The sequence below is a fragment of the Solanum pennellii genome, chromosome 6 (genome assembly GCF_001406875.1).
Source record: "Solanum pennellii chromosome 6, SPENNV200".
NCBI lineage: Eukaryota > Viridiplantae > Streptophyta > Magnoliopsida > Solanales > Solanaceae > Solanum > Solanum pennellii.
Window position 1 is genome coordinate 30,264,724 of NC_028642.1, and position 26,328 is coordinate 30,291,051.

General features: G+C 34.6%; 1 protein-coding gene and 1 non-coding gene across 3 annotated transcripts; one reads left to right on the top strand and one right to left on the bottom strand.

Annotated features, from left to right (window-relative positions):
- Positions 1–758: 758 nt before the first annotated feature.
- On the bottom strand, positions 759–830 carry TRNAC-GCA. Its single transcript has one exon. It is a non-coding gene; the product is annotated as a tRNA-Cys (tRNA).
- A 42-nt stretch (positions 831–872) lies between these two features.
- Positions 873–22,930, top strand: LOC107023841 (DNA-directed RNA polymerase III subunit RPC3). 2 transcript variants are annotated; one of them, XM_027918006.1, is made up of 14 exons: positions 873–1,034; positions 1,439–1,586; positions 1,695–1,813; positions 1,888–1,975; positions 11,066–11,214; positions 12,172–12,312; positions 12,382–12,489; positions 13,900–14,011; positions 14,728–14,871; positions 14,991–15,028; positions 15,114–15,206; positions 17,585–17,668; positions 17,809–17,864; positions 19,897–20,030. In XM_027918006.1, the coding sequence occupies exons 1-13, from the start codon at positions 966–968 to the stop codon at positions 17,839–17,841; spliced, it is 1,326 nt and encodes a 441-aa protein (XP_027773807.1). In that variant the 5' UTR covers positions 873–965; the 3' UTR covers positions 17,842–17,864; positions 19,897–20,030. The 2 variants fall into 2 exon arrangements, with proteins under 2 accessions (XP_027773807.1, XP_015080143.1); XM_015224657.2 differs by lacking the exon at positions 17,809–17,864 and adding an exon at positions 22,509–22,930 and having other exon boundaries at positions 874–1,034; positions 19,897–20,046.
- The last annotated feature ends 3,398 nt before the right edge of the window (positions 22,931–26,328 follow it).

Genomic DNA, 26,328 nt, shown 5'->3' on the forward strand with positions numbered 1-26,328 from the left:
TCATATAAGATTTTATTTATTTTTAAATGATAAATTTATAATTTATTTTACATTTATATATTATTACTTTATACTCCCTCCGTCCAGAAATGTTTGTCATGTTGCATTTATCGAAAGTAAATTTGACTAATTTTCAAAGGTAAATTAGATCACATTAATTCGATATTTTTTAAAAAATAAATATCCTAAAACTATATGAAAAGTACTATAAATTACAATTTTTTCATATTAATATGATGAAAAAATGCATATTAAAATGTTAGTCAAAATTTTTATAGTTTGACTCTAAAAATAGAAACCATGATGACAAACGATGCCGAACGGAGGGAGTATATTACATGTTATTTTGCAGAAATAAAAAAACAAGGTAACAACAATATTTTTGCAAGACTGAAAAGAAAAAAGAAAACTAAGAAAAAAATATTTAGCCTCCCCCAAAAAATATAATATTGATTGAAAATTTAAATATGTTCATTTTAATTTAATAAAAATAAATATTTTAATAATAGATATTACAAATAGTTTCTCTATAAAATAGTTTTAATAAAGTACAAAAATAAATATTTTAATAATAGATATTACAAATAGTTTCTCTATAAAATAGTTCTAATAAAGTACAAAAGAAATTAGCTAAACGTAATTTGCTTATGAAAAGTACAACATTTTTCTTAAATTCATTTAAATAAAGTACTTTTAAAAAATAAATTATTTTAAATAACAATGTCAAACAGGAAAAAAAAAAGAAGCAAAAACTGTGAAGGGCCCAACCGGGTTCGAACCGGTGACCTCTTGATCTGCAGTCAAATGCTCTACCACTGAGCTATGGACCCCTGATGCTACCAAAGCCCTATATTTTTAAGTTCTTCTTCGCCTTCAACCCTGACTTGTTCCCGCCTCCGTTTCTACTGTAACTCTCCCTCTCCTTCTCCCCCAGTACTGTGAAAGAGAGAAAGCAGAGTATCGCCATGGTTTCGCCGCACGGCATCAAGCTCGCTGTTTATCTAATCTCTTCTTACTTCGGCGAACTTAATGCTGTAATTCTCTCCGTGTTTTCTTCCTATAACCCAAATTCATACGTAACAATTATAGACTAGAAACGCAAAACCTATGCCTAAAGGTTTCAAAGTTTTAATTTTTCTTCTTCTTCTTGGGGGTGAGAAGATTGTATATAGCTTGGGATTGAGGAGAAGCAGTTGTTTTTTTCTTTTTTGCTTTAGGGTTTTATAAAACGTAGCTAATTATTGGTATTGAATTGAATCAGACCCAAGTAGAATGAAATAGATATAGATGATTGAATTCGAGGGTAATGGTAGTTTTTTTTTGGGGGGGGGGTGGGGGGTTTCTATCTTTTATGCAGAAACCACATAAATAGTACTTTAATTTCGTTAAAATAATTTGTTGATGATCTTCCTAATTCATCTTCTGATAATTTTTGCAGAAGGTTTGCGACTGTCTGTTGAGAAGAGGAACACAAACTTTACATCAGGTTGTAAGTTCCACAGAGCTTAGCAGAAAGAATGTTAAGAACTGTTTGCTTGTGCTTATTCATCACAATTGTGTTCAAGCCTTTGCAATTCGACAACCAGGTACACTCACAGTAATGCTACAAGAACTTTTTCTCATATTGCAATTAGCTATTCAATTTGAGGATATACGGTGAGAAGTTCCTTGATGTCTGATATATTGTCATTTAGGTGGATTTGGGGAGGAAGCAAAAATTATTACACAATACATGGCACTATTTGACAACATTATACATAAATTGAGGTTCCCTAAATTTATAGAGATTGTGTCTGAGGAGCTGGGTAAAGAGGTCAGTTTTATTGGTTTTGCTTGTTATAATAGTTGTCTCCCTATTAGTGGTAGTTATTGAGTTTGTGTTTCTAGTGTGAAGAGATTTTGGAATGGTTGCTTCAGCATGGTAGGCTTTCACTCAGTCAAATTATAGTAAAATACAAGCAGGCATCGAAACAAGGTGAAACAATATCCTTTCTGTAGTTCTTTGTGAATTATCTTGTAAACTATGATTATTGTTTACTATCATCATAGCTAATCAGTTTAATATGCGAATTTGAGTTCTATTTTGGCTTTTCATTTGTGTTTGCTTCTGTTTTTTCTGAATAAGAAACAACGTTTTACTGATCTTTAAAGGTATAAAATCACTTCATTGAAAAATGGTTTTAATTGAAGATGATAGGCAATATATGAACATACTTCTTGTTTCTAATATTTTATCAAGCAAAAGAGACATGACAAAGACACGTGAAATACACAACATCACCCAAGGGTGTGACCTAGTGGTCAATGAAGTCGGTTGAGAACCATGAGGTCTCAATTTCAAATCCCAGAAAAGACAAAAACACTAGGTGATTTCTTCTCATTTATCCTAGCCTTGGTGGACAAAATTATGTGGTACCTGCTGCCAGTGGGAGGTGGGCAGGTATCCGTGAAATTAGTTGAGATGCACGAAAACTGGCCCAAATACCACGGTTATCAAAAAAAAAAACACTCTTAAGGATCTTACATAGATCACCTTTTCTTCATGCATAAAGACTGAGCTACACTAAATCATTACTCAACTAATCAATGAAAGGAGCTGTGAGTGTACAAAATTATTGGCACTTCTTAGTTACATGCCATTATTTAATGTTACTGTCTTTAGTTTTGAAGTAAAACACAAGTATTACTTAGTCCAACAATATTTTTCTTTTGTTTAGAGAAAGGTAACTTTTTAGTCTATATATCCACAGGTGTACTACATCAAAGTGTAGTCCCCCTTCCATAAATATTACAACTAAGAAATCTATTTGTACTTTTTGTTACAAATAGTCTAAAACATCAAAAATTTCTTCAGTCTGTCCTAACACTTTTTGTTCACACCCAAAATAGTACAAAGTCAGGCAGTTCATCTTAAAATTCTGCATATTGCTTTGCTTTCCCTCGAAGCATCTTTGATTTCTTTTCTTCCACATAATCCACCATATACAAGCTGGGAGTGTGTTATCAAAGGCGAAAAGAGCAATAAAGCTCTAAGGTCCATGAGGGCTTTTAGTGGAAAGCGCAAATAAAGCGTGGACTTCAATGAAAAAAGGCGCAAAGGGAGAAAAGAATACAAATATATATGTTTAGTCCAAGACTAATAATTATAAACATGAATGACAAATATATGACCAAAGAAATTGAAAAAAGTATGATAAAGTGAAATATCAATTATTTAGTGTCACTTCTTCATACGAGACTCATTGGAAAGTTAACATTTGCATTAGAACCTTGATGACAGCACTGAAGCGCACTTAAAGCGAGGCAAAGCGCTCAACACGTTTTGAGCCTCGTATCAGGGCTTAAGCGCGCTTAAAGCGCGCCTTTGATAACACTGCTGGGACAAACTTCCATCTCTCCTCCTTTGCCGTAGCATTGCCAACTCTCATCCAGCACTTCAGTACTCCTTAAATGTTCCTTGGTTTCACCCAAGTGATTTTCCTTAGACAAATGAATATTCTCAATAGCTGGTCTGCCCATTTACAGTGTAAAAAGAGATGGTTGACTGTCTCTGTTTGCTCTTCACATAAGTAGCACCTGGAACACAAATTGGTATTTCTTCTTCATGTTTTCTTGTGTCAGTACTACTTCTCTGGTCAACAACCATATGTAATAATTAACCTAGGCCAGACATAGTCATGTTTTAAGTCTTCTCTAGATGTTTTGAATTAGTGGTTGGCTCCCGTGTCTTTAACTGCTATCATGTAACGGAGCTAGCATATCTACTTTTGTACTCTTTGCTTCTTCTTGATGCCGGTAATGAAACAACTTCATCAAAAGAAAAAAACAGTTAACCTTGTATGGAATTTTTGTCCCCCATATCATCTTCCAAGGCCATTGTTTGTTCCTTTTGTTTGAAGTGGTATGCTGAGTTCACAGAGAAAACTCCTTTGTTACCTGTCTTCCATATAGCAGTATCTTCTTCCCCAGTTAGGTTGTTGAAAGAGGCCCTTTCCACCTCCCAATCATTGAGATTTATTCTGAGATGAAGGTTCCATCCCTGACCTGTCCACATTTCAGCAACAGTTGCTTGTTGTTGAAAGCTTAGTAGGTGTAGATCAGGGAATAGTTGCTTCAAAGTTCTCTGAGCTATCCACTTGTACTCCCAAAAAGCCACTTTGAGTCCATTCCCCACTTCGAAAATTTATTTTGGACAAGAATTGTGGTCATAAATTCCTAACTGATCTCCAGATAGTGCAACTATAAGGAGTGGTCGCTGCTTTTGTAACCCATTTATCCTCCATTTCATACTTTGCACAAATGACATCCTTCCACAACACGTTCTCTCCTGTAATGAATTTCCATAACCACTTCATCATTAAGCTTTTGTTTGCATTTTCATATTCTTGATCCCCGCTCCCCCTTTCTTTTTCCTGATCATAGCCTCTTCCCATTTGACCAAGTGGAATTTTTTCTTGTCTTCATTTCCTTGCCAAAAAAAGTTCCTTGCATGTCTATTCTCTGGATCACCTTGTTAGGGGCTGGGAAAACTGACATCATGTATGTAAACGTTGTATCCTGAACACTATTGATGATGGTCAATCTGCCCCCAGGAAAGGTACGGACTCTTCCAATTGGTCAACTTTTTCTCACATTTTTCTATCAACCCCATTCCAAATCCCCGTTGATTTACTTTTGGCTCCCAAAGGCATTCCTAAGTATGTGGTAGGTAATTCCCCTATTTAGCCTCTGTCACTTCATTAGATGATCAAGCAGAAATATCTGCTCCTTCTTTAGGCATATACACACAAGATCCTATTCCCACCTCAGGGTATGATTCCAGTTCCAGTCTCTCTTCCCAGTCGCTCAACAGTTTTCTGCCTCTACCGTGGCATAATGATCATTCACCACAAACAGTTGATTCACCGACTGTTGTGAAAACATCAAAATGGACCAAATTTACTATGATGAAGGCTTGCAAAGTGCTTGGGGTAAATGTTTCAGGTTTCGAGCATGAAATTCTGGATATTATATTAAGAATGGAGGAAAAGAGGAAACTCAGATTCTTGAACAAGGGAAGAAGTCTGGGACGCTAAAAAAGGGAAAAGCAAAGCAACAAATGAACTTAAAAAACTGGATTGGGGTCTCCAAGATGGAAGTGGAGAGAAAGATAGGGGCAGGCACCACAACTCTCATTCCAGATGAGAGTTAAAATACTCAATTGGAATGTACAGGGTCTCAATAATAAAGATAAGAGAAGTACTTTGAAATCTCTTATCCAAAAGTGGGGAGCAGATATTGTTTGTTTACTAATAACCAAAATAGAGTCTTGGAATCCAACTCTAATCAGACAAATATGGGGGAATAACTGGCTCTCCTGGGCAGAAGTCAAAGCAATTGGCACCAAAGGTGGACTGTTAATTTTATGGGACAAAAGAGCTTGGAATTGTGTTGAGTTGGAGGCAGGGGCCTTCTCCCTGTCATGTAGATTTGAGAGCACCTCTGAAGACTTCAAATGAGTTTTCACCGGAGTATATGGACCTCATACCAACCCAGAAAGGGAGGACCTTTGGTTGGAGTTAGCATCAATCAGGTGGTTGAGGTCCGATCTATAGGTCATAGGAAGAGACTTCAATGTGTGTAGATTCGAGGATGAAAGGCTAAACTTTAATAGAAGATCCAGTGCTATGCAGGGTTTCTCTAATACCATTTTGGATCTTGAATTGATTGATTCTCCTCTCCAAGAAGCACAGTTCACCTGGTCAAGAGGGGAGGAGACACTCCAAGCCTCAAGAATTGACAGGTTTCTTAATTCATCAGAATGGAGTGAGATGTTCAGGGCTATCAAACAATACACAATGCCAAGAGTATTTTCAGATTATAGACCCATCATCCTGGAAAGTGGAGATTGGGAGGCATCACCATCCTACTTCAAATTTGAAAACACGTGGCTTCAAGCAGAAGGCTTCATTGATACGATAAAAGGATGGTGGCAGTCCTACAACATTCAGGGAACCCCAGACTTTGTGCTATTGCAGAAACTCAGAGACCTAAAGAAAGATATTTCTAAGTGGAACAGAAAAGTGTATGGAAACATTGAAACCCAAAGAACTAAAGCTCTTTTGGAATTAGGGAAGTTGGATCATTTAGCTGAACTCAGAACCCTTTCAACACAAGAGAAAACACGGTCCTTGAATCTGAAACTGCAACTTCAACAGATTGCAACAGATGAAGAGATCTCATGGAGGCAAAAATCTAGATGCTTATGGCTTAAATAGGGGGACGAGAACACAAAGTTCTTTTAGAGAATGGCCAATTCATATAGAAGGGGTAACTCCATTGACAGACTGAGAATAGGAGATGAACTGATTGAAGATAAAGGAAGGATACAGAATGGCATTCTGGAGTATTATCAACAAATATACACAGAAGCTGAATCCTGGAGACCCTCAGCTGTTTTTGAGAACATGTCCACCCTAAGTATAGAAGAAAAGGAGGAACTTGAACTTCCTTTCACTGAACTGGAGATCTCTAATGCTCTTATGGCTTGTGCCCCTGACAAAGCCCCAGGACCTGATGGTTATACCATGGCTTTCTTCCAAAAATCATGGTGCTTCATTAAAGAGAATATACTAGCAGCTTTCAATTTCCTTCACCAGAATTGCCAAATGGTGAGGTCTTGTAATGCATCTTTTATTGCTCTAATCCCAAAGAAGAAAGGTGTTGTAGAGCTTAAAGACTATCGGCCTATAAGCCTCATAGGTAGTGTCTATAAGTTGTTGACTAAAATCCTAGTAGAAAGGATGAAAAGGGTGATGAATTCTTTAGTCTCGGGGCAGCAGAGTGCATTTTTAAAGAATAGGCAAATAACTGATGCATCCTTGATTGCTAATGAGGTGCTAACTGGAGAATCAAGAGTGGTGAGTCTGGGATCTTATGTAAATTGGACATAGAGAAAGCCTTTGACCAACTTAACTGGGCCTATCTAGTCAACATACTAAAACAAATGGGATTTGGTGATAGGTGGATAAGATGGATATACTTCTGCATTTCAACAGTGAAGTTCTCAGTTTTGATCAACAGAAGTCCAGTTGGATTTTTCTCTACTCAAAAGGGGTTGAGGCAGGGGGATCCACTCTCTCCTTTTCTATTCATTCTGGCTATGGAAGGACTATCTCAGTTACTAGCTAGGGTAAAGAACTTCAATGGATTCAAGGATTTCAAGTAGGCAACAATCCAGCCACCACTGTCAATGTATCTCACCTTCTTTATGGGATGACACTCTCATTTTTTGTGGAGCTGACTGGCAACAAGTCTCCAATCTAAACACCACCCTTATAATTTTTGAAGCTATCTCTGGACTCTATATTAACATGCTCAAAAGTGCTATATATCCGGTTAATCAGGTGGACAATCTAGAGGAACTTGCTGGCATACTTAGTTGCAAAATAGGATCATTACCCACCACCTATCTAGGTCTTCCCCTGGGGGCAAGTTTCAAATCTTCTGGAATTTGGAATGGAGTTATTGAAAAAATGGAAAAGAGACTTGCTACATGGAAATTGCAATACCTCTCCATGGGAGGTAGGCTCACTCTCATCAACAATGTACTAGATAGTATTCCTACGTACTGCATGTCTCTATTTCCAATACCAGGTTCAATTTTGAAACAAATGGATAGGCTTAGAAGGAGATTTCTATGGGAAGGAAATAGTCTCACTCACAAGTACTCTCTAGTTAAATGGAAATCAGTAACTCAACCTAAGTTTCAATGAGGCTTGGGAATCAGAAATCTCCAACTTCACAACAAGAGCTTACTCATGAAGTGGCTCAGGAGATATGGACAAACTGAGGCTGGGTTTTGGAGAGACATCATCAAGGCTAAATATGGCCTTCAAGATCACTGGTGTCCAATGAAAAGCAGTGAACCCCATGGTGCTGGGGTCTGGAAACACATAAGCAGTTTCCAAGATAATTTCTTCGAGGAAGTATTCTTCAAGGCTAGTAATGGACTCAAGATCAGATTTTGGCTAGACAAATGGCTTGGGAACTCTAGGCTAAAAGCCTATTTCCCCTCCTTGTTCCAGATAGCCTCCAACAAAGAAGCAACTATAGCCCAGTACAGAGACAACAACTATTGGACACCTATTTTCAGAAGGAACTTCTAGGATTGGGAGATTAATGACCTCCTTTGCCTCTTAGAAACTCTGCAAAACACTACATTGGTGGTCGAAGATCAAGACAAGATTCTTTGGGTTAATTCTAAGGAGAAGACTTACACTGTGAAAGAATGTTACAAAAATTTGAGCTCCCAGAATGACATTCTACTAATTTGGCCTTGGAAACATGTCTGGAAAACTAGGCAACCCCTCAGAGTTTCTTGTTTCACCTGGACAGCCTTGAAGGAAGCATGTCTAACACAAGACAACCTCAGGAAAAAAGGTGTAATCCTCATCAACAGATGTGTCATGTGCAAGCAAACCAATGAGAGTGTTAATCACCTTTTTTTGCAATGCCCTGCAACAATTCGATTATGGTATTAATTCTACTCTATGCTTGGCCTACAATGGGTAATGCCCTACGACATGAAGGATGCTTATGCCAGCTGGATATTGTGGAAAGTTGACAAATCCATCAGAAAGATCTTGAGAATGATCCCAGCAGCCATTTTTTAGAGCATATGGAAAGAGAGAAACAACATATGCTTTAATGGAATATCAACCTCTTTATGCACTCTTAAGCCCAATGTCTAGTTAGTTTATTTAGCTGGCACTTTTTTGCCAATGTAAACAGTGTGGATAACCTTTCGGATTTTGTTAGTTCCCTATCTCTAGTACAGTAGAGTAGTAGGGTTCCCTATTGACTGTTTCACAAGTTTTTGCCAAGCTAGCTCCATATTTTCTGTTTGAAGCAGCTTTTTTGCAGAAGGTGCTTTTGTAACTTCGCATCTTCTTGATGCTTTCTAATATCATTTAATTACTTTATAAAAAAAAAGGGGTATATGTAGCTCTTCCCCCAATTGATATTTAGCAAGGAAACAGCTTAAAAAATGATGAAAATCACCCTTAGTATCAACATCTGGTCAGTCGTTGCTCCACAAAAAACTAGAGTATCATCTGCATATTGTAGATGAGTTATCTCCAGGTTGTTTATAGCTCTATTGTCCACCTGAAATCCCCTGATCCAATCTTTTCCATTGCTAGGATGAATAGGAAAGGTGATAAAGGATCACCCCGTCTCAGTCCCCTTTGAGAAGAGAAGAATCCACATGGGGTCCTATTTATGAGGACTGAGAACTTCACTGCATTATTTTACTTATCTTATCCACTTAGCTCCAAAGCCCATTCTTTGCATCATTAGTATCAAAAAGTTCCAATTCAAGTGATCATAGGCTTTCTGGATGTCAAGTTTGCACAAGATTCCAGGTTGTTTGCTTCTTTTTCTAGACTCCACACACTCATTTGCTATCAATATACTGCATCCATGATTTGCCTTCCTTTTATGAAGGCCATCTGTTGTCTGTCCACTAGAATGTAGATCACCTTCTTCAATCTTTCTGCCAAGAGTTTGGCTATAATCTTGTATACTCCTTTATTAAGCTTATAGGTCTGAAATAAGTTAGCTCCATGGATACCACTTTTTTAGGGATTAAGGCTACAAATGTAGCATTGATGCTTCTTTCAAAAATTTCTTCCTTCTGGAAATGCTGTACTGCAGCCACCAAATCAGATTTGATAGTGTCCCAACACTGGCTGAAAAAAGACAGAGAAACCATCTGGCCCTGGGCTTTGTCACCTGCACAAGATTTGATACTCTGTAGAATCTCCTGCTCCTCTATTGGTGCCATTAACAGGTGGTTTTCATCTGCACCAATCATAGGGCAGTTCCTCATTTCTAGGTTTGGCCTCCAATCATCTGTTTCTGAATAAAGCTTTTCATAAAATGTAACTTTCTCCTCTTGTACCTCTTCATGATTGCTCAATGTTTGTCCTCTCACTTTCAGCTTTGCAATTGTGTTCATTCTTCTGTGAGCATTTGCAGTTTTGTGGAAGAACCCAATGTTTTTATCTCCTTGCTTTAACCACGTAGCCCTGGACCTCTGTCTCCAAGCAATTTTCTCCCTTTTTGCTATGTTCTCAAATTCCATAGTTAAAGCTAGTCTAGTTGTTATTTTATAGATCTGTCCTCCTGAATCTGTTCTAATTCAGTTAATTGTCTCAAAAGATTCTGCTTCTGAGCCCCTAGGTTCCAATGAATAGTCTTACTCCACTCCTTCAGTTTCCCTTTTAGTGCTTTGAGTTTTGCCACCAACACGAAATCTGGTTTCCTGGAGAATCTTAAAGACTCCCACCACTCTTTGACTTTCTCGTTGCAAGTGTATAAAATAATTTGCACTTCTTACTACCAATTGTACTGGAGTTTCTCTTTTCCTTTCTGTTTTCCAGTTTTTGGGGTAAGAGGATCCTTGCTTGAACAGCCCCTGCAACCTTCTCATGCAAAACTGAAAATCGAAATAAAGCAAGCCACAAGAAAATGAGGAAGGATGAAAGGAAGGCCTCAAAAAATTTTGCAACAGAGTCAAATACATCTAGGTGTCTAGCATCAAGCAAGCATCTATGTTCTTCACATGTAAAGCAATCTTTTATCCATCGTGGAGTCCGGGCTAGCTTGCATGCACCTCGACTAATTTCACGTAGTACCTGCTATTTCCACTAGCTCAAAGTATTTAGGTAACTCTATCCACCAAGGTTTGGACCGATGGGAAGAAATCACCTAATATTTTGCCTCTGTTGGTATTTATCCAGGATCTCATGGTGCTGGACCCACTACATTGATAACTAGACTATATCCTTGGGTGCATACCTAAAGCAATTCTTGAGGTTTATCATCACCCAGAGTTGATTGTAAAATTCAAAGAACAAGCTTTTCCAATCTATTTCATAACCTCAACTTGCATCTTTATTTGTTTCTTGATTAAAGCCACTTGAACTTGAACCAACAAAATTTGGGTTGTCAATCTTCGAAAAGGCTAGGCTAAACCTCCTAAACATCTTTCTTGCTTTAAGAATGCCTTGTCATTGTCCAGGAGATTCTAGTGCTGATGCTGCACAAGATAGCTTCAACAGGCTTGTCAACGCTAGATTTGTGGAACGCTGTCCTGCCCCTGACCCACTTCTTGAACCACCTGCTGCAGAAGAAACTGCTGCAAAGAAACGAGGTGCTAAATCTGCCAAGGTACTCTGATGTCAAGTTATAATATGATGACAACTTCTGTTCAATTTTCTTTCCCATTAAAAGGTTTTTCTTTAGAGTATACCAGTGACCTTGATGACTCCATGTGATGTTTGTTTTCTGCTGCATTCTTCATTTTACTCTAGAAATCTGTGTGATCTTGGCAAACCTTCTTTAGCTGAAGTACTATTTAATTTAGCATGTGCTTAGTACTGTTAATCATTAACAACAAGTAAATGTGATGGAGATTTTCTCTGAGCAACAGAATACTTCTTTATTCTTCTATTAACCAGTAACAGCGCACTTCCATTTGTCGTTTGAAGACAGGATTACATGCATTTTTTTGCTGATTGAAATCATAGAAATGACAGTGACCAAGAAAATAGGATAGGAGACAGAATTGACGATGTAAGACAAATACTCTGTTTTAACTTTTAATTATATGTCACTCGTTGTCTCTTTCCATTTCTGGTCATTCCATAATGTTTTGACTTAATTCTATTTCTATCCAACTATTTCAACTTCCAAGTATTCAATCCATTAACTTCAGTTCTGAACTTTGATGTGATAGTTCCTCTGTCAAAGTAATTTTCAACTACTTCTTTTTGGGTCAGAACTACTTTAATATTTCTTACATTGCCACTAATATTATAATACATAAATAAAATGAATATCTTAAACTCCATGCTCAGTCAAATACTGTCATGGAAATGGATGGAGTTGTAGCATAGGAATTAAAGGAATGTAGGTGATGTTCTTCAAATGAACCTGCTTCATTTGCTAACAAGAAGAATTGTGCTTCCTATAGGTTATTTGGGGTGAGGAAGGTGGATGAGAGCATAAGCATCCATATTCTATAAAATATTCCTGATAAGTAATATAATGCAGAAAAAGCTGCAGTTTTTAAGTTGATATTTCACTGTTCATGTTCTTGAGTTTATCATTTACCGATGAAAACAGATTCAAGCACAAACCATGGAACAACAAGCCTTAGCAGCAGCAGCTCCAATGGAATCCATGAGATTCTTAGTTGAAAACATCTGGAATGATTCTGTTGAAAAAGCTGACAAAAGGACTACTGATGTGAAATGTGGCATGAAGGTTGGTATGACCTTTTCATTGAAGATAACAATTTTGAAATTCGGCTGATCTATTATGTTCTGATTTTAGCGTAAGCAAGAGGATTTGGAGTCAAACACAAAAGATCCGGCTACAGGCGAAAAGGAAGTACTTTGGCGTGCCAATTTTGAAGAATTCATTCGCCGCTTGAGACACAAGGTTGGTCTCTCAACTTTTTTGTTTAATGAAGTAAGTAATATTAATAAAGGCATCAAGAAGATGCAAAAATTACAAGATATGGCATTTTAGCTTACAAAAATTACTGGCTCACTGTACAAAAGGAAAATAAGTCGGGACTAATAAGCTTATCCTAAAGATGTGCTGCATTAACAACAGGAACCAAATTGGACCAGCTAAACAAATTGGCAATAAACCTGGTCTTTAAAAGACCTGAAGGAGTTAAGACTCCCTATGAAAACATTTCCTGTTCTTTCTAACCAGAGATACCAAAATATACAAGTGGGTACCATGTTTCAGATCTTCTTGATGGCTTTGTCAACTCTCCATAGGCTCCTACTCTCATAAACCTCCTTAACTGAGAGGGGTGGGGTTCATTTGAGACCAAAATCGCCAAAAAAAACATGTTCCAGATTTCTGAGGCTACCTTACAGTTAAGGAATAGGTGCCTGTTGGTTTCAGATCCATTTTGCACATATAGCATCTGCTTGGGAGCTGAAGACAAGCCTCATATAAAGTTGTCCAAGTGAATTGTATAACTTTAGGAGGCAGTCTGGACCTCCAGATGAGCTTCCGAGCTCCAGATGAGCTTCCAGGGTCAATTGTCTATCAAGGGGTTGCTAGAGTACAGCTGATGGTAGCCTTTCTTTACTGTGTAGATTCCCCCACTTGAGCTTGTCAACTGCCTGGTGATTGATGTGACACTGCTGAGGTCTTGCAAAAAGGTCTAACAACTCATTCACTTCCCAATCATACATGTTTCTTCTGAATGTCAGATCCCAGTTCTTCCCTTCTCTGTTAGCAGCAATTACAGAGTCGGGATCTTGAGATATGTGCACAGATTTGGGAAGTCATACTGAAGAGTGGTACTTCCAAGATATTTGTCCTTCCAGAATCATACGAGTGAGCGATTGCCTATCTCAAAATGAGTGTTGAACAAAGGTGTCCACACTTTTGTAATACCCTTTCAGAGACCTACTCGATGAGGGGGACTAGAAGCCTTCGTGCACCATTGATTCAACCCTCCATGTTTTTCTATGACGACATCTTTCTTGAACCGTGCATCCTCCAAGTTGAATTTCCAAAGCCACTTCATCATCATGCCTTTGTTATGAGCTGCAAGATCCTTGATCCAACACCTCCTTGATATTTTGGTTGAGTCACCTTCTTTCACTTGATGAGGTGAGATTTGTGGCCCTGATTGTTGCCTCCACTGAGGAAGTCTCTCATTAACTTGCTAAGTTATTTAGCAAAAATCAGAAACCTTTACCATTACAGTAGAAATGGTTTAGATAACTGTCTCTTCTGACTTTATTAGAATTTAAAATCTCCTGTGAATCTCAAGCAGTGGTGCTATGGAATCACAGCTACATAAAATTGTATGCATTGTAGGCTTGTGTTGCAAATGTGAAAGTACGTGTCAACAATGATGCTGCCATTGTTCTTGCTGCGACCCTGGAGTTGAGTAGACATTCTGAAACTAAATTGAGAATTGATAACTCAGGTCAGTGAGGATTTCATTTTATCGTCAATAAAGTTTAAACATGATTGTGACCTCTTCCTCGTACTGTTAATGGATAAATAGAAACTAAAATTTGCATTTGTCTTAAAAAAAGTGGATAACAATGCTCATGTCTCGACTAGGGGCAGGTTCATGGTAACATATGAATCATATGCATATGTTTGAGATGAGGTATAGCCAGCTTCATGACATAAATAGACTTGATATTTTAACATTTACAAAGTCCACTTATTTTTCTTCATAATAAATGGCCCACCAACTTTAATCTCCAGCCTTGCTTTTGAGGCTTTTAGCACCTTGAGTCTTTTGTGAAGGTACATTCATCTAGAATCATGCACAGTTGTATATGGATAAATTTCTAGAGTGAAGCCTGGGCCTTATAGGCCTTCCTAGAGATATGCATAACGGCGGCATTCTAACCTCTTTATTTTACTGTAGTTGAGTTTTTTTCAAGATAAGATCTCTGGTCGAGTAATTAACAAGTCGTTGCCTGTAGTAGATTTTCTTTTTTACATTTTTGTACTTGCTTTGGATATTGTGTAAAAAATTTCCATGTGTATTTCTGGGGAAATGGAGCGATTTGTGTTTATGAATGTCAGATTCATGTTAAGTTGTTTCATTGTAGTGTGCATTTTTTTTGAATTTCTAGTCTCTTTTCTCCCTTTTTCTTAATGCGTTATTATATTCTTTATTTGCAGTTCCCCAGTCCATAAATGCTATTTATGATGAGGTGATAAAGAGGGAAGGTGGTCTTGGTATGGACCTGGAGCGTATCAGAGCTTCCCTTGATGATTTGGGATGTGAAGCCCCATTGATGGAAATAGATGAAACTTATAGTGTAGGTATGCATATCTATCAACACATGATTTTTCATTGTAATATAATCTTAGGAAAAGTTCAAATCCTTGTGGATCCAAGTTTTTGATTTCCCGCGACTTAACTGACAGTTATGTGTGCACAGATTTGAAGAACATTATTGAACAGGCTCGCATTGAAGAGGTTGGTTACAAAATTACAAACAAGCGATGACCTTCTCAATGTTCTAGAATTGAATTACTTCATCTCTACATGCTATAACTTGCAGGTGGAATCCATTGTATTAAAAAGATATGGGAGGGAGGCCTACAGGATGTTCAGATTACTGTCGAAAGCTGATCGTCTTGTTGAAACTGATAAGGTATCATGGCTTTGTTGAATTATATGTTAACTAGGTAATTTCCCCGCGCTTCGCGTGGATAAATTAAAAATTACATTGAATTTGCAATTAATTGTTTTACTAACATTAAAAATAGCAGAAAAATAGGTTCTTAAAAAATATTAGCAATATTCCAACATGAATTTGATTATTTGTCATTATCACATAACTCAAGAACCTCTAATGAATGAATTATATACGAAATAATAAATCATTGAATCTTTAATCAACATTAAAAAGAAAATAATGAAGAAAATAAGAATACATATGTACAAAGGCATTTACTAATATAAATAAATATTTAAGTTGCATAGATTATACAATTGTGATATGTCTACGGAGAAAATTCCAAAAAACGTTAACATATTCAAAAAAAATACGCTTCAACATGAAAGCAATTATAACTTTTTGACTTGCATAATGAATTACTTCAATTGATAAGCGAGAAATTTCACATCTATGTAAAATAGACAACATGCAAGCTTATGCATAGTACTTTTAAGTTATAAAATTTAATATTGAATATGAAAACATAAATTCTTTGAACTGAGTACAAGAATTATTTTCTTTATAAACATAAATTCTTTGAACTGAGTACAAGAATTATTTTCTTTATAATGAATATACATACTATATGCGTATATTTTCAATATAACCGGAGACAATAACTTTGACATACTCAAAAATAACAATTAATATCATAAACATAAATTGATGAGTGTAAAAGAATACACCAAAAAAATGTAAAAATAGAATGAAATAGAAAGGAAAATTGAATAAACTGAATGCACAATGTCCTTAGAAAATTATTCCCCTCAAATACCATAGGTTTAAAGAATTACATCCTCTAGGATGAAAATATTTTATTCGCTAACTTATTGATACAAAAACAATGGTGTCAGTAAGTCATTCAATAGGAGAATAGTATACAAATATTTAATTTTGCAAAAGTAGAAGAAGAACATTGGACTTTTTGTTATTTTAAAATGAGAGGAAGTCCATCTATTTGTAGAAAACAAAGGATAGTGTGAACAACTGTTTATTATGCCTTACCAGAAATGTTACAACTATTTGAAAAAGTTGCAACCCTTCGTAAAAGTTCACAACCTTTCGTAAAAGTCACAACTTTTAATGCGATCGCAACTCTTCATTAAAGTCAACTTTTTATAGAAGTTACAACTTTTCATAAAAGCCACAACTCTTCATTAAAGTCACAAATTTTCATAAAAGTCACAACTTTTGATAAAAGTTACAACTCTTTATTAAAGTCACAACTTTTCATAAAAGTCACATCTTTTCATGAATGAGGAAGAGGATAATTTTGTAAATAAATAAATTTAAAAAGAATTCTTGCTTGTGGTGGTGCCACATAGGCGGGCCTATATAAATATATGATTTAAAGACAACTTAATTTGAAGGCATACTAGATTTCTACAAATTATTGCCTGCATAATTGGCAATGGCGGCACCAAAGGTGTAGTCTATCAATCAATAAAGTGAGACCAAGGTTTAAACCCTAGTAGAGACAAAAAAACATTTTTTTCTCGTCTACATAAGCCTTGGTGGACAAAATTACCCGGTACCTTTACTGGCGGGCAATAGCATGTAATGAAATAGTCGAGTTGCCCACAAACTGGTTCAACCACCACCACTATGAGAGAATTAGATAAAAGATGACTATGAGACTGCTCTGTACCTGACAGATTTTCTTTATCATGGGCTGTCTTCCCTCTTTCTTTATAGCCCATAAGAAATCTATTGTCAAATCCAGCTAATGTTGTGAGGGAAGAAAAGTGTTTTGATGTAATCATTAAAGCATAGATAGGTTTGTTTTTTCTCTGAAACTGGCTTATATATTTGCTATTAACTTTAATTGATGACCGTCATGTCAGATATTCTCGTATTTTTTATTCAATATCTTCATGTATTATCAAAATGCCAAGCTCACTTCACCAAGCAATATGCATTGCTCGGTGAAGGAACTAGTGTGTATCTCCTTGGTTCTATAAATTGTAATTGTAATTTACTCTAGCAAATGTAAATCTTAAAGAAGGCCTTCAAAACATGTAGTCCCCAAATGTTGAGAAAGTGTTTCACAAAACTGAAGCTAAGAACAAAATAATATGATAGATAAAACATTAAGAAAATAGGTAAAAAATACAATAGATTAGAGGATATATCACTTGTTCCATACTTCCATTTATATTCTTTTCACATTGTAGCTCCCGAGAAAGTACGCGTACATGAGAATAGTGTTGAAGTGCAATAGTGACTAGTTTTTGAGAGGGTTTTGTTTATTGGGTGTTACAATTTGTTGATAAATGAGATGATAGCAGTCTTACTGTGCTGTAATTATTCAGATTTCAGATACCACATTTGTTGAAAAGAAAGACGCAGTCAAGATTCTATTTAAGCTGTGGAAAGATGACTACTTAGAGATGAAGGTAATATGCTTCCAGTCTTCTTTTTTAGTAGTAGAATAATATGTCTTGATTCGATATTGAAGACCTTGAGTAGAATAAAACATAACTCAAAACTATTCTGTGGATTTTCTTGCTCTTTTATGTCAATGTTATGGAAGCAGCAAAAATACACTCGGCTTTGCTTCTGTATCTGATGACTAAAGCTAATGAAGGGAGGGTAAGTTTGTTCGGATCCATGCTATAAACTATGTTTTATCACTTCCTAGATAGTAACATGACCACTTCTGGTCTATTCCATGGGGAATTACTGGACACCTGGGGCATACCCTGACATTCATAGGTTAGTCTGAAACAAATAGATCTTTGCGTTTAACAAAAATATCCTTTGGGAAGTTCCCATACACTGTGCACAACTTCGTTTTACAATTATCTTCTGCTTCGTAGTAGAGATGACGAGATCCATACTGAAAATTTGGGGACTCGAATTTTAGCTGAAGATTGGATGTGGACTTGGGACACCATGAACTCTCTAACCCAACAGAATTACCTGAGTACGCAAAGTGGGTGAATTGCTAAGCTTCTCAATAGGAAAATTTATTTGAACACATGATTCTGTTCAAAGGTAAAATCTCAAGAATAAGTGCAAGGATCTTTCTGATTCATCAGAAGTACAGAAGGAGAATGCGTGTTTCCTTTTATTATCAGGTAAAGTAACTTTTATTTAGAAACTTCAGAAAAGTACCAATACGTAGGATAGCAGTTACATATTGAACTCCTGTATATCCATGAAATATAAAAACTGAACCAGGTCGTCTACTTACTGAAATTACAAATTGTGGTAGCATATATTTTTAACATTGGAATGTGGAGCCTATGATCTTCAAAGCATCTTTTGCTTATTTCATAGAGGAATAGTCGTCCATATCTTCTTTGTCCCTTCGCTTACCTGTTGACTCTGCCACTTTCCAACAGACTTCTAATACTATCAGGCATTACCCATTTAACACCATAGGTATATAGGAAGAGACTCCATATCTGTCCAGTTTGTGGAGGAATAAACGTTGTACAGATTCCTGAATTTCTTACAGAAAAAAACCCTGCTGTGTAAGGCATATCCTCTTCTTTTTAGCACATCCTGAGTAAGAAATCTGTTCAGGGCCGAATCCACCCAAAACCAGCAGCTTTTGTATGTGTTTTGATCTTCCAAAGCACCTTTCAAGGTCACGATACCTCCCACCAACCAGTTTGTTGTCAAAGAAGTTCATAGCAGCTTTTAATAGAATATCTCTCATATTTACTGGCCCTCCATATCTGAATCCACTTTGTTTTCATCCAAGGTTGTAGGTTCTAGAAGATTGAGTAACTGACAGGCATCTTGATTTCCCAATCATTGAAGTTTCTTCTGAAGTTTGGTTGCTAGGCTGCTTCTGAATTATAATCTGCACTAGTACAGAGTGTTTTTTTCCAGAAATACTATATAAATGGGGAGCATTGTCCATCAGTTTCTCTTCTCCAGCCTGATACATCTGTAGGAATCTAGTTTTGCTCCCGTCCGCCTATATGTTTTGTTGTAAGATAGGCCATAAACTACTTATATATTTCCACAAACTAGCACTTGCATAGGCAACCATTAGACTAGGGAATGCTCGTGCTCTCCTGCTGGGTTTCTTTCTATGAGCAGATTCCTACTCTATTCAAAATAAAAAATGAATGGAATTCAAATTGGGCGACAAAAAGAAGCTGCAGAAAGATACTAACTAGTCAAATCCTTTTTCAGCAGCAATTCTCTCACCATCTTTTGAAGTCTCTATCCACAGTGAAGCAGATAAGTAATGTGGACAATAAAGAATCTTCAGAGTGCAGATAAGTATCACAATAACGGTCACTGTAGGATACAATTAAGTGAGTTTGTTAGGTAGCATAAATGCCTACTTATGCAACTATGAATTTCTCCTTGTTGTCCTTTTCAACGGAGTGCTACATTATATAATTTGTTAATCTATGAAGCTCTATGATCTAAACAGATGGTCATGCTTTTCCATCTAGATATAGAAGGTTGATGGTGTATTAAACGCCCTGATAGGCTTGCCGGACAAAATAAAAAGTAAAATGATAAGCTCCGGATTGTGTTATTTTCCAACTGTGGTTGCATACATGCATGTACGTGCACATGCATACACATATTATACGTAAAGATTGCATTGAACAAAGTTTGTAGTACATACTAATGATGTTCCCATTCTCTGCAGAAAGTTATTGCACGTGCAGCAAAGCAATCAGAATTCATTCTGTGGAAAATTAATAAGCAGTCTCTTTGGGAACATATTCTAGATGAAATGTACCATGCTGCCCTAAATTTGAGATTGAGAATAACACATGAGAAAGAACAGGAAAAAGAGGTTTGTTTACAGATCTCTCTTATCAAGTTTTTACTTTGTATCTATTGCTTGTTTATTTTTGTGTTGCATTCATCTTCTATCATCATTAACTTTGCAAGTAGGGTGAGTAGATATATCTGTTTAACCAAATAATTAGTTATCTTTTGATTGCGGCAGCCGTATGTATTTGCATTCATCTTCATTTTAGGTCCGGCATCTTCTGATGAAAGATGATTGAGTGAGATCAAAGTTCTCCCTTTGTTCATCTTAGACAGACATATCAATTTGCTATGAATTGGTCAGCCTACAGAGTGGCACGAACCATAAAGGAGTTCAAAAGGAATCTTTCTAGTTTTACTTTGAGACATGAACCACTTATGTCAATTGTCAAGTTGCACTTGAGTGTGAATTAGTAATCTACTCTGTTATTAAACATAGTAATAGTTCTTTCATTTTTTCCTGTTGCCAGCAGATTAAGGTTCTCAAACACTAAAGAAATCCATGAATGTGCATGCATCAAGAATGATATTCTGGAAAAGAACTTGTTAGTGCTTGTTTCCCTTCAATCAGGATGGAACATTAACCAAGAAAGGGAATATGAAGCTATCTGTTTGATTTATGTTTGAGATCTGGTAGATGGGGCATATTATTCCAGACCGGGGGAAATCATTAATCATCTATTCTGTCATGTAAACATGCATGTCGAGATAGAGTGGAAGTATCTCTAGAGAAATCTTAATTAGAATTACAGCCAAATACACTATTTGACTGTTGGTTTTTTAAAGGATGGTGGAAATAGTATTAATTGAAAATGTCTCTCAATAGTTTTATTAAGCATAGGAGAGTTTTATATAGTCAACTTCAAGACATAATTTGCAGAAAATCTACATGATGAAAATTCAAAAAGCTGAAATACAACAAACTAATACAACCTAATAGAAAGTTTTAGATAAGTAAGCAATTTATTATGCAAAAAAAATTACTGTAGTAACTGAAAGCAAATTTCAAGACTTCTCCCTTGCTTCAGTTGTTACAATCTAAAAAAACTGCTCGTCAATTTTTGCCTTTGCAGTTGGTGCTAAATTCTTTTAAGTGCTTTTGAACTTGCACACTTCTATGACATTTTCATGTTCTTCTTGAACTCAATTTCCATGCCTTCTTATCACATGCTACAAGTATTTTTCAGTAACAATGTTGTTTTGTGATTGGAAGTAATTGTATAACTTTTCTTTTCAAATAGAAGAGAATTAAGCATGCATTTTGTTAAGTTGGTTTTTAATTCATCTTCACTGACCAACTACAATGATTTTCATCTATGAAGATTTGTGGGTCTTTCGAAGAGATATGTATGCTTGTCATGATAAAAAATAAATATGGATAAAATATTGTATTAGGTTAAAATAGGTATTGGTTGAAAGTAGCTCTGCGTTAAAAGAATATAGTTAAAATTCTATAAATTGGTATTGCCCAAGCGTTAAAAATAGGCAAGAGTTAACACAATGCTCATGCGTTTAAAAAATCATTAGTTGCTAAGCGGTTGAAATTAGATTTGGGTTAAAAATTGGTGAAAAATCATTTTTCTTTTTATGAACTCACTGATCCATTAAAATCAATGGTCTTTGGATACCGCTGTCAGTTCTTTTAAGTAGATTGAAAATACCTCTTAAAATTTTTGTCAAACATGGGCTTTAAATAGTCAACTTGGAAACATAATCTCCATCAAAGTTAAATTCATCCCAAAAATAAGCGACTTTTTGTGCTAAAAAGTTATGCAGCAACTAAAAGCAAATTTTGGCAGAGAGGTTGTAGAAAGTTGAGGTAATGCCTTAACTGGGAGAGATCAGGTCATTAGTTGAGGTAACACCTTTGCGCATGTGCAGTTACTGTTTTCCCTCAAGTGGAAGGAATGATCTCTTGGGCTGTATAACTGTGCAAGATGTAACTCTTTCTACACCATAAATCTAAAATGTGTTGGTTTTGTTTAACAAAATGTTAGAATGTTGCGTGGATTCAATTTTTTAAATGTATTAGTGTTGTAACCCTGAGGGGGAGAACAAGACTTCACATTGGCTTGGTTACTTGTTCAAGTCAAGTTGCATAACATTTTTCTTTCATTTGTTTGTTACTATATCTTGCCATTAACTTCATTGTCATGCCCGCCACTTGGCTTGCTACACCTATTGCAAGGTTTTCTCCCCTTCATTCTTTTTCTTGTCGGAAGAAGATACTCGCAAAAAAAAAAATATATATATATTCTCAAAGGAATGACAGCTGAAATCAGGCTTGTTGCATGATCTGGCAATCTATTCTATTTATGTTGTGCATTTACCTTCCCTTTCGTTGTATCATGATATGATGGTATGAGATTGAAGTTAAAAAAAGTGAAGATTCAATTGTTGTTATTTACCTTTCCTCTTCATTGAGTATTAGTGGACTTCACGACATATACTGATGTGTTGAGTTTTGGGTTTTATTTTTGCCAGATTCTTCAGATGCCCAAAGATAAGCTGGTAGGAGAATTGGGCAACAAATACATGCGCCTAAGAAAAGTTTGCATTGTTCTGGAATCTTCCCTAATGAATCTTGATGATTCTCTCATGCTATTCCATGACTTCTAAAATGATTTAATTTTACATTCCCCACCTTTGCTTCACTGACCTTACTTACCTCTTTTTTATTATTAGAGAATTTTAGATGTGCCCTTGGGATCTTGCATTCAACATCTCATCAACAAGTATTTTAATGTGTGCACTCTATTTTATTTCTTGAATTATGGGGAGACTTATCAACAAGTCTTTGTGCTGTCTAGTTAGTTGAGTTCCTGCCTATTCTTTGGTTATGGCAGTTAGCATATGTATGGCCAATCCTTCTACGAAGATATAGATGAATAAGTTTGTACGCCCAAGGATATTTCTGTTTCATCAGATTTATGTTGCCTAACCCATTTATTATGATTTTGACAACAATCTTATTAAACAATGACTGACCTTTTACCAACACAAACATGAGCAAGGGAAATTAGCAATCAAGTCATAATATATAACATAATTAGTTCAAACAACAACACTTTGGAATATTTATTTAAAATATCAGAATGACAATATTTTAGAAAATAATTTTATATCAAATTTTATTTCTATTTTTCTTTTATTCATCAAAACACTCCTACATTAGACTAAATAAAATCAACAAACTTTTAAAAAGAAAAAAATAATTAAATCACTACTCATTAATCTTTATTCTCCATATTTCACTTTCGCTTCCTCCATCTTTCATGTTTTCTAACTTCTTTTTTTACAAGGTTCTTTCAAATTGTTGGACGAAATTTGTACTTTAATTCAAGAGATCTTTTTATTGGTGAAGGTAATTTCTTAATTTTACTGTGATTTATTTTTATTTTCTTTTTAAAATCGTCGATTATGATGTAGATTTGATTGTGAAGAGGGAAAATTTGAATTTCAACATGATCTTACCCACCCGATTAATGAAATCAACAGTTCAAAAATGAAAATAAAAATTATGGGTGCCGAAGAAGTTGATGAAGTTGTTGAAGATCAAAGTGAAGTTGTTCTAATTGTCAGAGTTTAGTGTGTAAGGTGTCTAATTTTCTGGTACGACTGAATAGGAAATTGATCGTTGTTCATCCCAGAATGGTCACGATGAACAACTTTATGGCATGTTGCATTTTGAATTTAAATTATCATATTTTGTATTCTTTATTGTTTTATGGTCTATTGCATTTTGTATCTATTACAAATTCATGTGGTATCTTGCTAAAATTTGAGTTTTTAAAGTATAACTTGTATCTATTTTTGTAGGTGGTATTCATTTCAAATTATTTATATGTTTAATTTTGTATTATATTATAGGATAATAGATAAATAGTTTTTACAGAAATTTATATGCTATTCTAAATTAGGATTCATACCATTTTATATTTTTTTAAATTTTATATTCACTCTAATTATATGCCAAAAAATTGTATTTTTTTGTGCTCGCTGTGTATTTCAATATCATTTTGTATTTGAATCTCACTTTGTATTTCATTTTCACTTTCAATGCCAACAAATTTTCTATTTTTTTGTGCTCACTTTGTATTTTAATATCATGTTGTATTTCAATCTCATTTTGTATGTCATCTCATTTTCTATGTCAACAAATTTTGTATTTCATTCTCACTTTGTATTTCAATATCATTTTGTATTTCATTTTCACTTTCCATGCTAACAAGTTTTGGTATTTCTCTATTTATTTTTATATCAATTTTAAATGTATGCCTACAAGTTTTAGGATTTTTGTGCTCATTTTGTATTTAATTTCACATTGTTTGCCAATAAATTTTGTATTTTTTTTTCATTCTAAAATCTTCTTCACTGCCCGCTAAAATCTTAAATTAATTAACTTCAGTTCTACATAGATTCAGTATTTTCAATGAAGTTAAAAATAATATTGTAAATTTGAGGAATAAGGGAGAAAAAAGTCGAGTCGATTATGGAACCATACATGTATAATAGGAAAGAGATTTTGCAAATTTTAGTCCCAAAAATAAAAGATGAAAAGTCTTAAGAGCAATGAAAAAAAAATTATGCCTACTTAAAGTTATACTAAAATTATCATTAGTAATTATGGTAACGTAACTTTGTTGGTTTAAATTCAAAAATTACCTTATTTGAGATATTATTTTCCTTGATTTTCTCCATTCTGTTATTAATTAATTGTAGTTTATCAAATTAAAATCTTTTTTATTTTTTTATTTTTTTGTTCCATTATTTTCTATGCTCTGTTATTAATTATTTGTATTATTTTCAAAATAATAATAAATACATAACTAATTCTTTAACAAACTAAAATAATGACCTTTTTAATAAATAACGAAATTGTTGCTAAGGAGTCTCACTAAAAAATTATGATTTTTATTCTTTCTAATTAAATTAATACAAAAATCAGTCTTATAGCAAAATCAAAATATTGTCATTTAAAACAAATATTAAAAATGTTGACAAGAGATCCTTTTAAATACTGAAATATTATTGTTTTGAAAATTTTTCCTTAATTCTAATTCTAAAATTAGTTTAATTATGGGAAATTGTGTGAAATAACAAATTATTAATTCAAATTAAATGTTATAGTCATAGTTTTTTTTATTTGTAATTCAAATTAATTCCATGTTTTTTGTCATCCCATTTGTATACCGCAATACACAAATGCAAGACCATTTGTATACTGAAATATACATACAGATCGAAAAATACTAATGTAGGAGCCATTTGTATACCGAATTATACAATGCAGGACTCATTTTTATAACGAAATATACAAATAAACCCAAATACGTATTTTTTTTATGTATATGCATATCGAAATATAAAGATTAATAGTCATAGCAAACATAAAATTTGCTATGGAGCACAATTATACAAACTAGAGTTATAACATACGAATATGATTTTCATGTTTGCTAAACGTAAAATTTACTCTGCTTTAATCAAATATCTTTAGTCAAAATTTTTACTTGTTTTTAATTAATTTAAGATAGTTTCTTGATTCAAATAAATTCTTTACTTAATCTATTTTTGTTGAAGTCTTAATTATATTATATTATTTGAAGTAGTTAAGTTAAGTTTTATTTTCCTTAAAACTAAAAAAATGTTCTTTACTTAATTATTTCCTCATTATCAAATATTTTGATTTAAATCGTCGGTGTTAGCGGCTATTTGTAAATGTTAATACCTTCTTAGTTTTTAAAGTAGAAATAAGAACTTCTTACTGTATTTCTCTAATTCTTAAAAATTTGATTTGCTAATAATTAAGTTTTCTTAATTTTTTAAAAAATTAAATGGCGGCTCTTTTTAACTATTTTCTTAAATTATTTTATACTTAAAAACATTTCAATAATGATTTTTCTAAATAATAGTAAAATTACGGCATAACAAACAATTTATCACAACGGATAAGAAGTAATCGTTTTCGTTTTAGTCTATGACTAGAAACTTAGAATATTAAATGAAGTACAAAAAAATAACTATTTTTCGGAAACTAACCTCCTAAAATTGTTAGGCTCTGACTTTTCATCATCAAGAGAACGCACCACTGTGCGCAGTATCATTCTGTTAAACAGATATAATATAACAACTTATCGTTGTAGGATATGAAAAGGTTACATGATGGCGAAGCCAGAATTTCAATTAAGGCTTATCAAAATATAAAGAAGTTAAATTGTATAGAAGTCGAGGAGTGTCAATATATAATTTATATACATAAAAATATATATATATATATATATATATATATATATATATATAT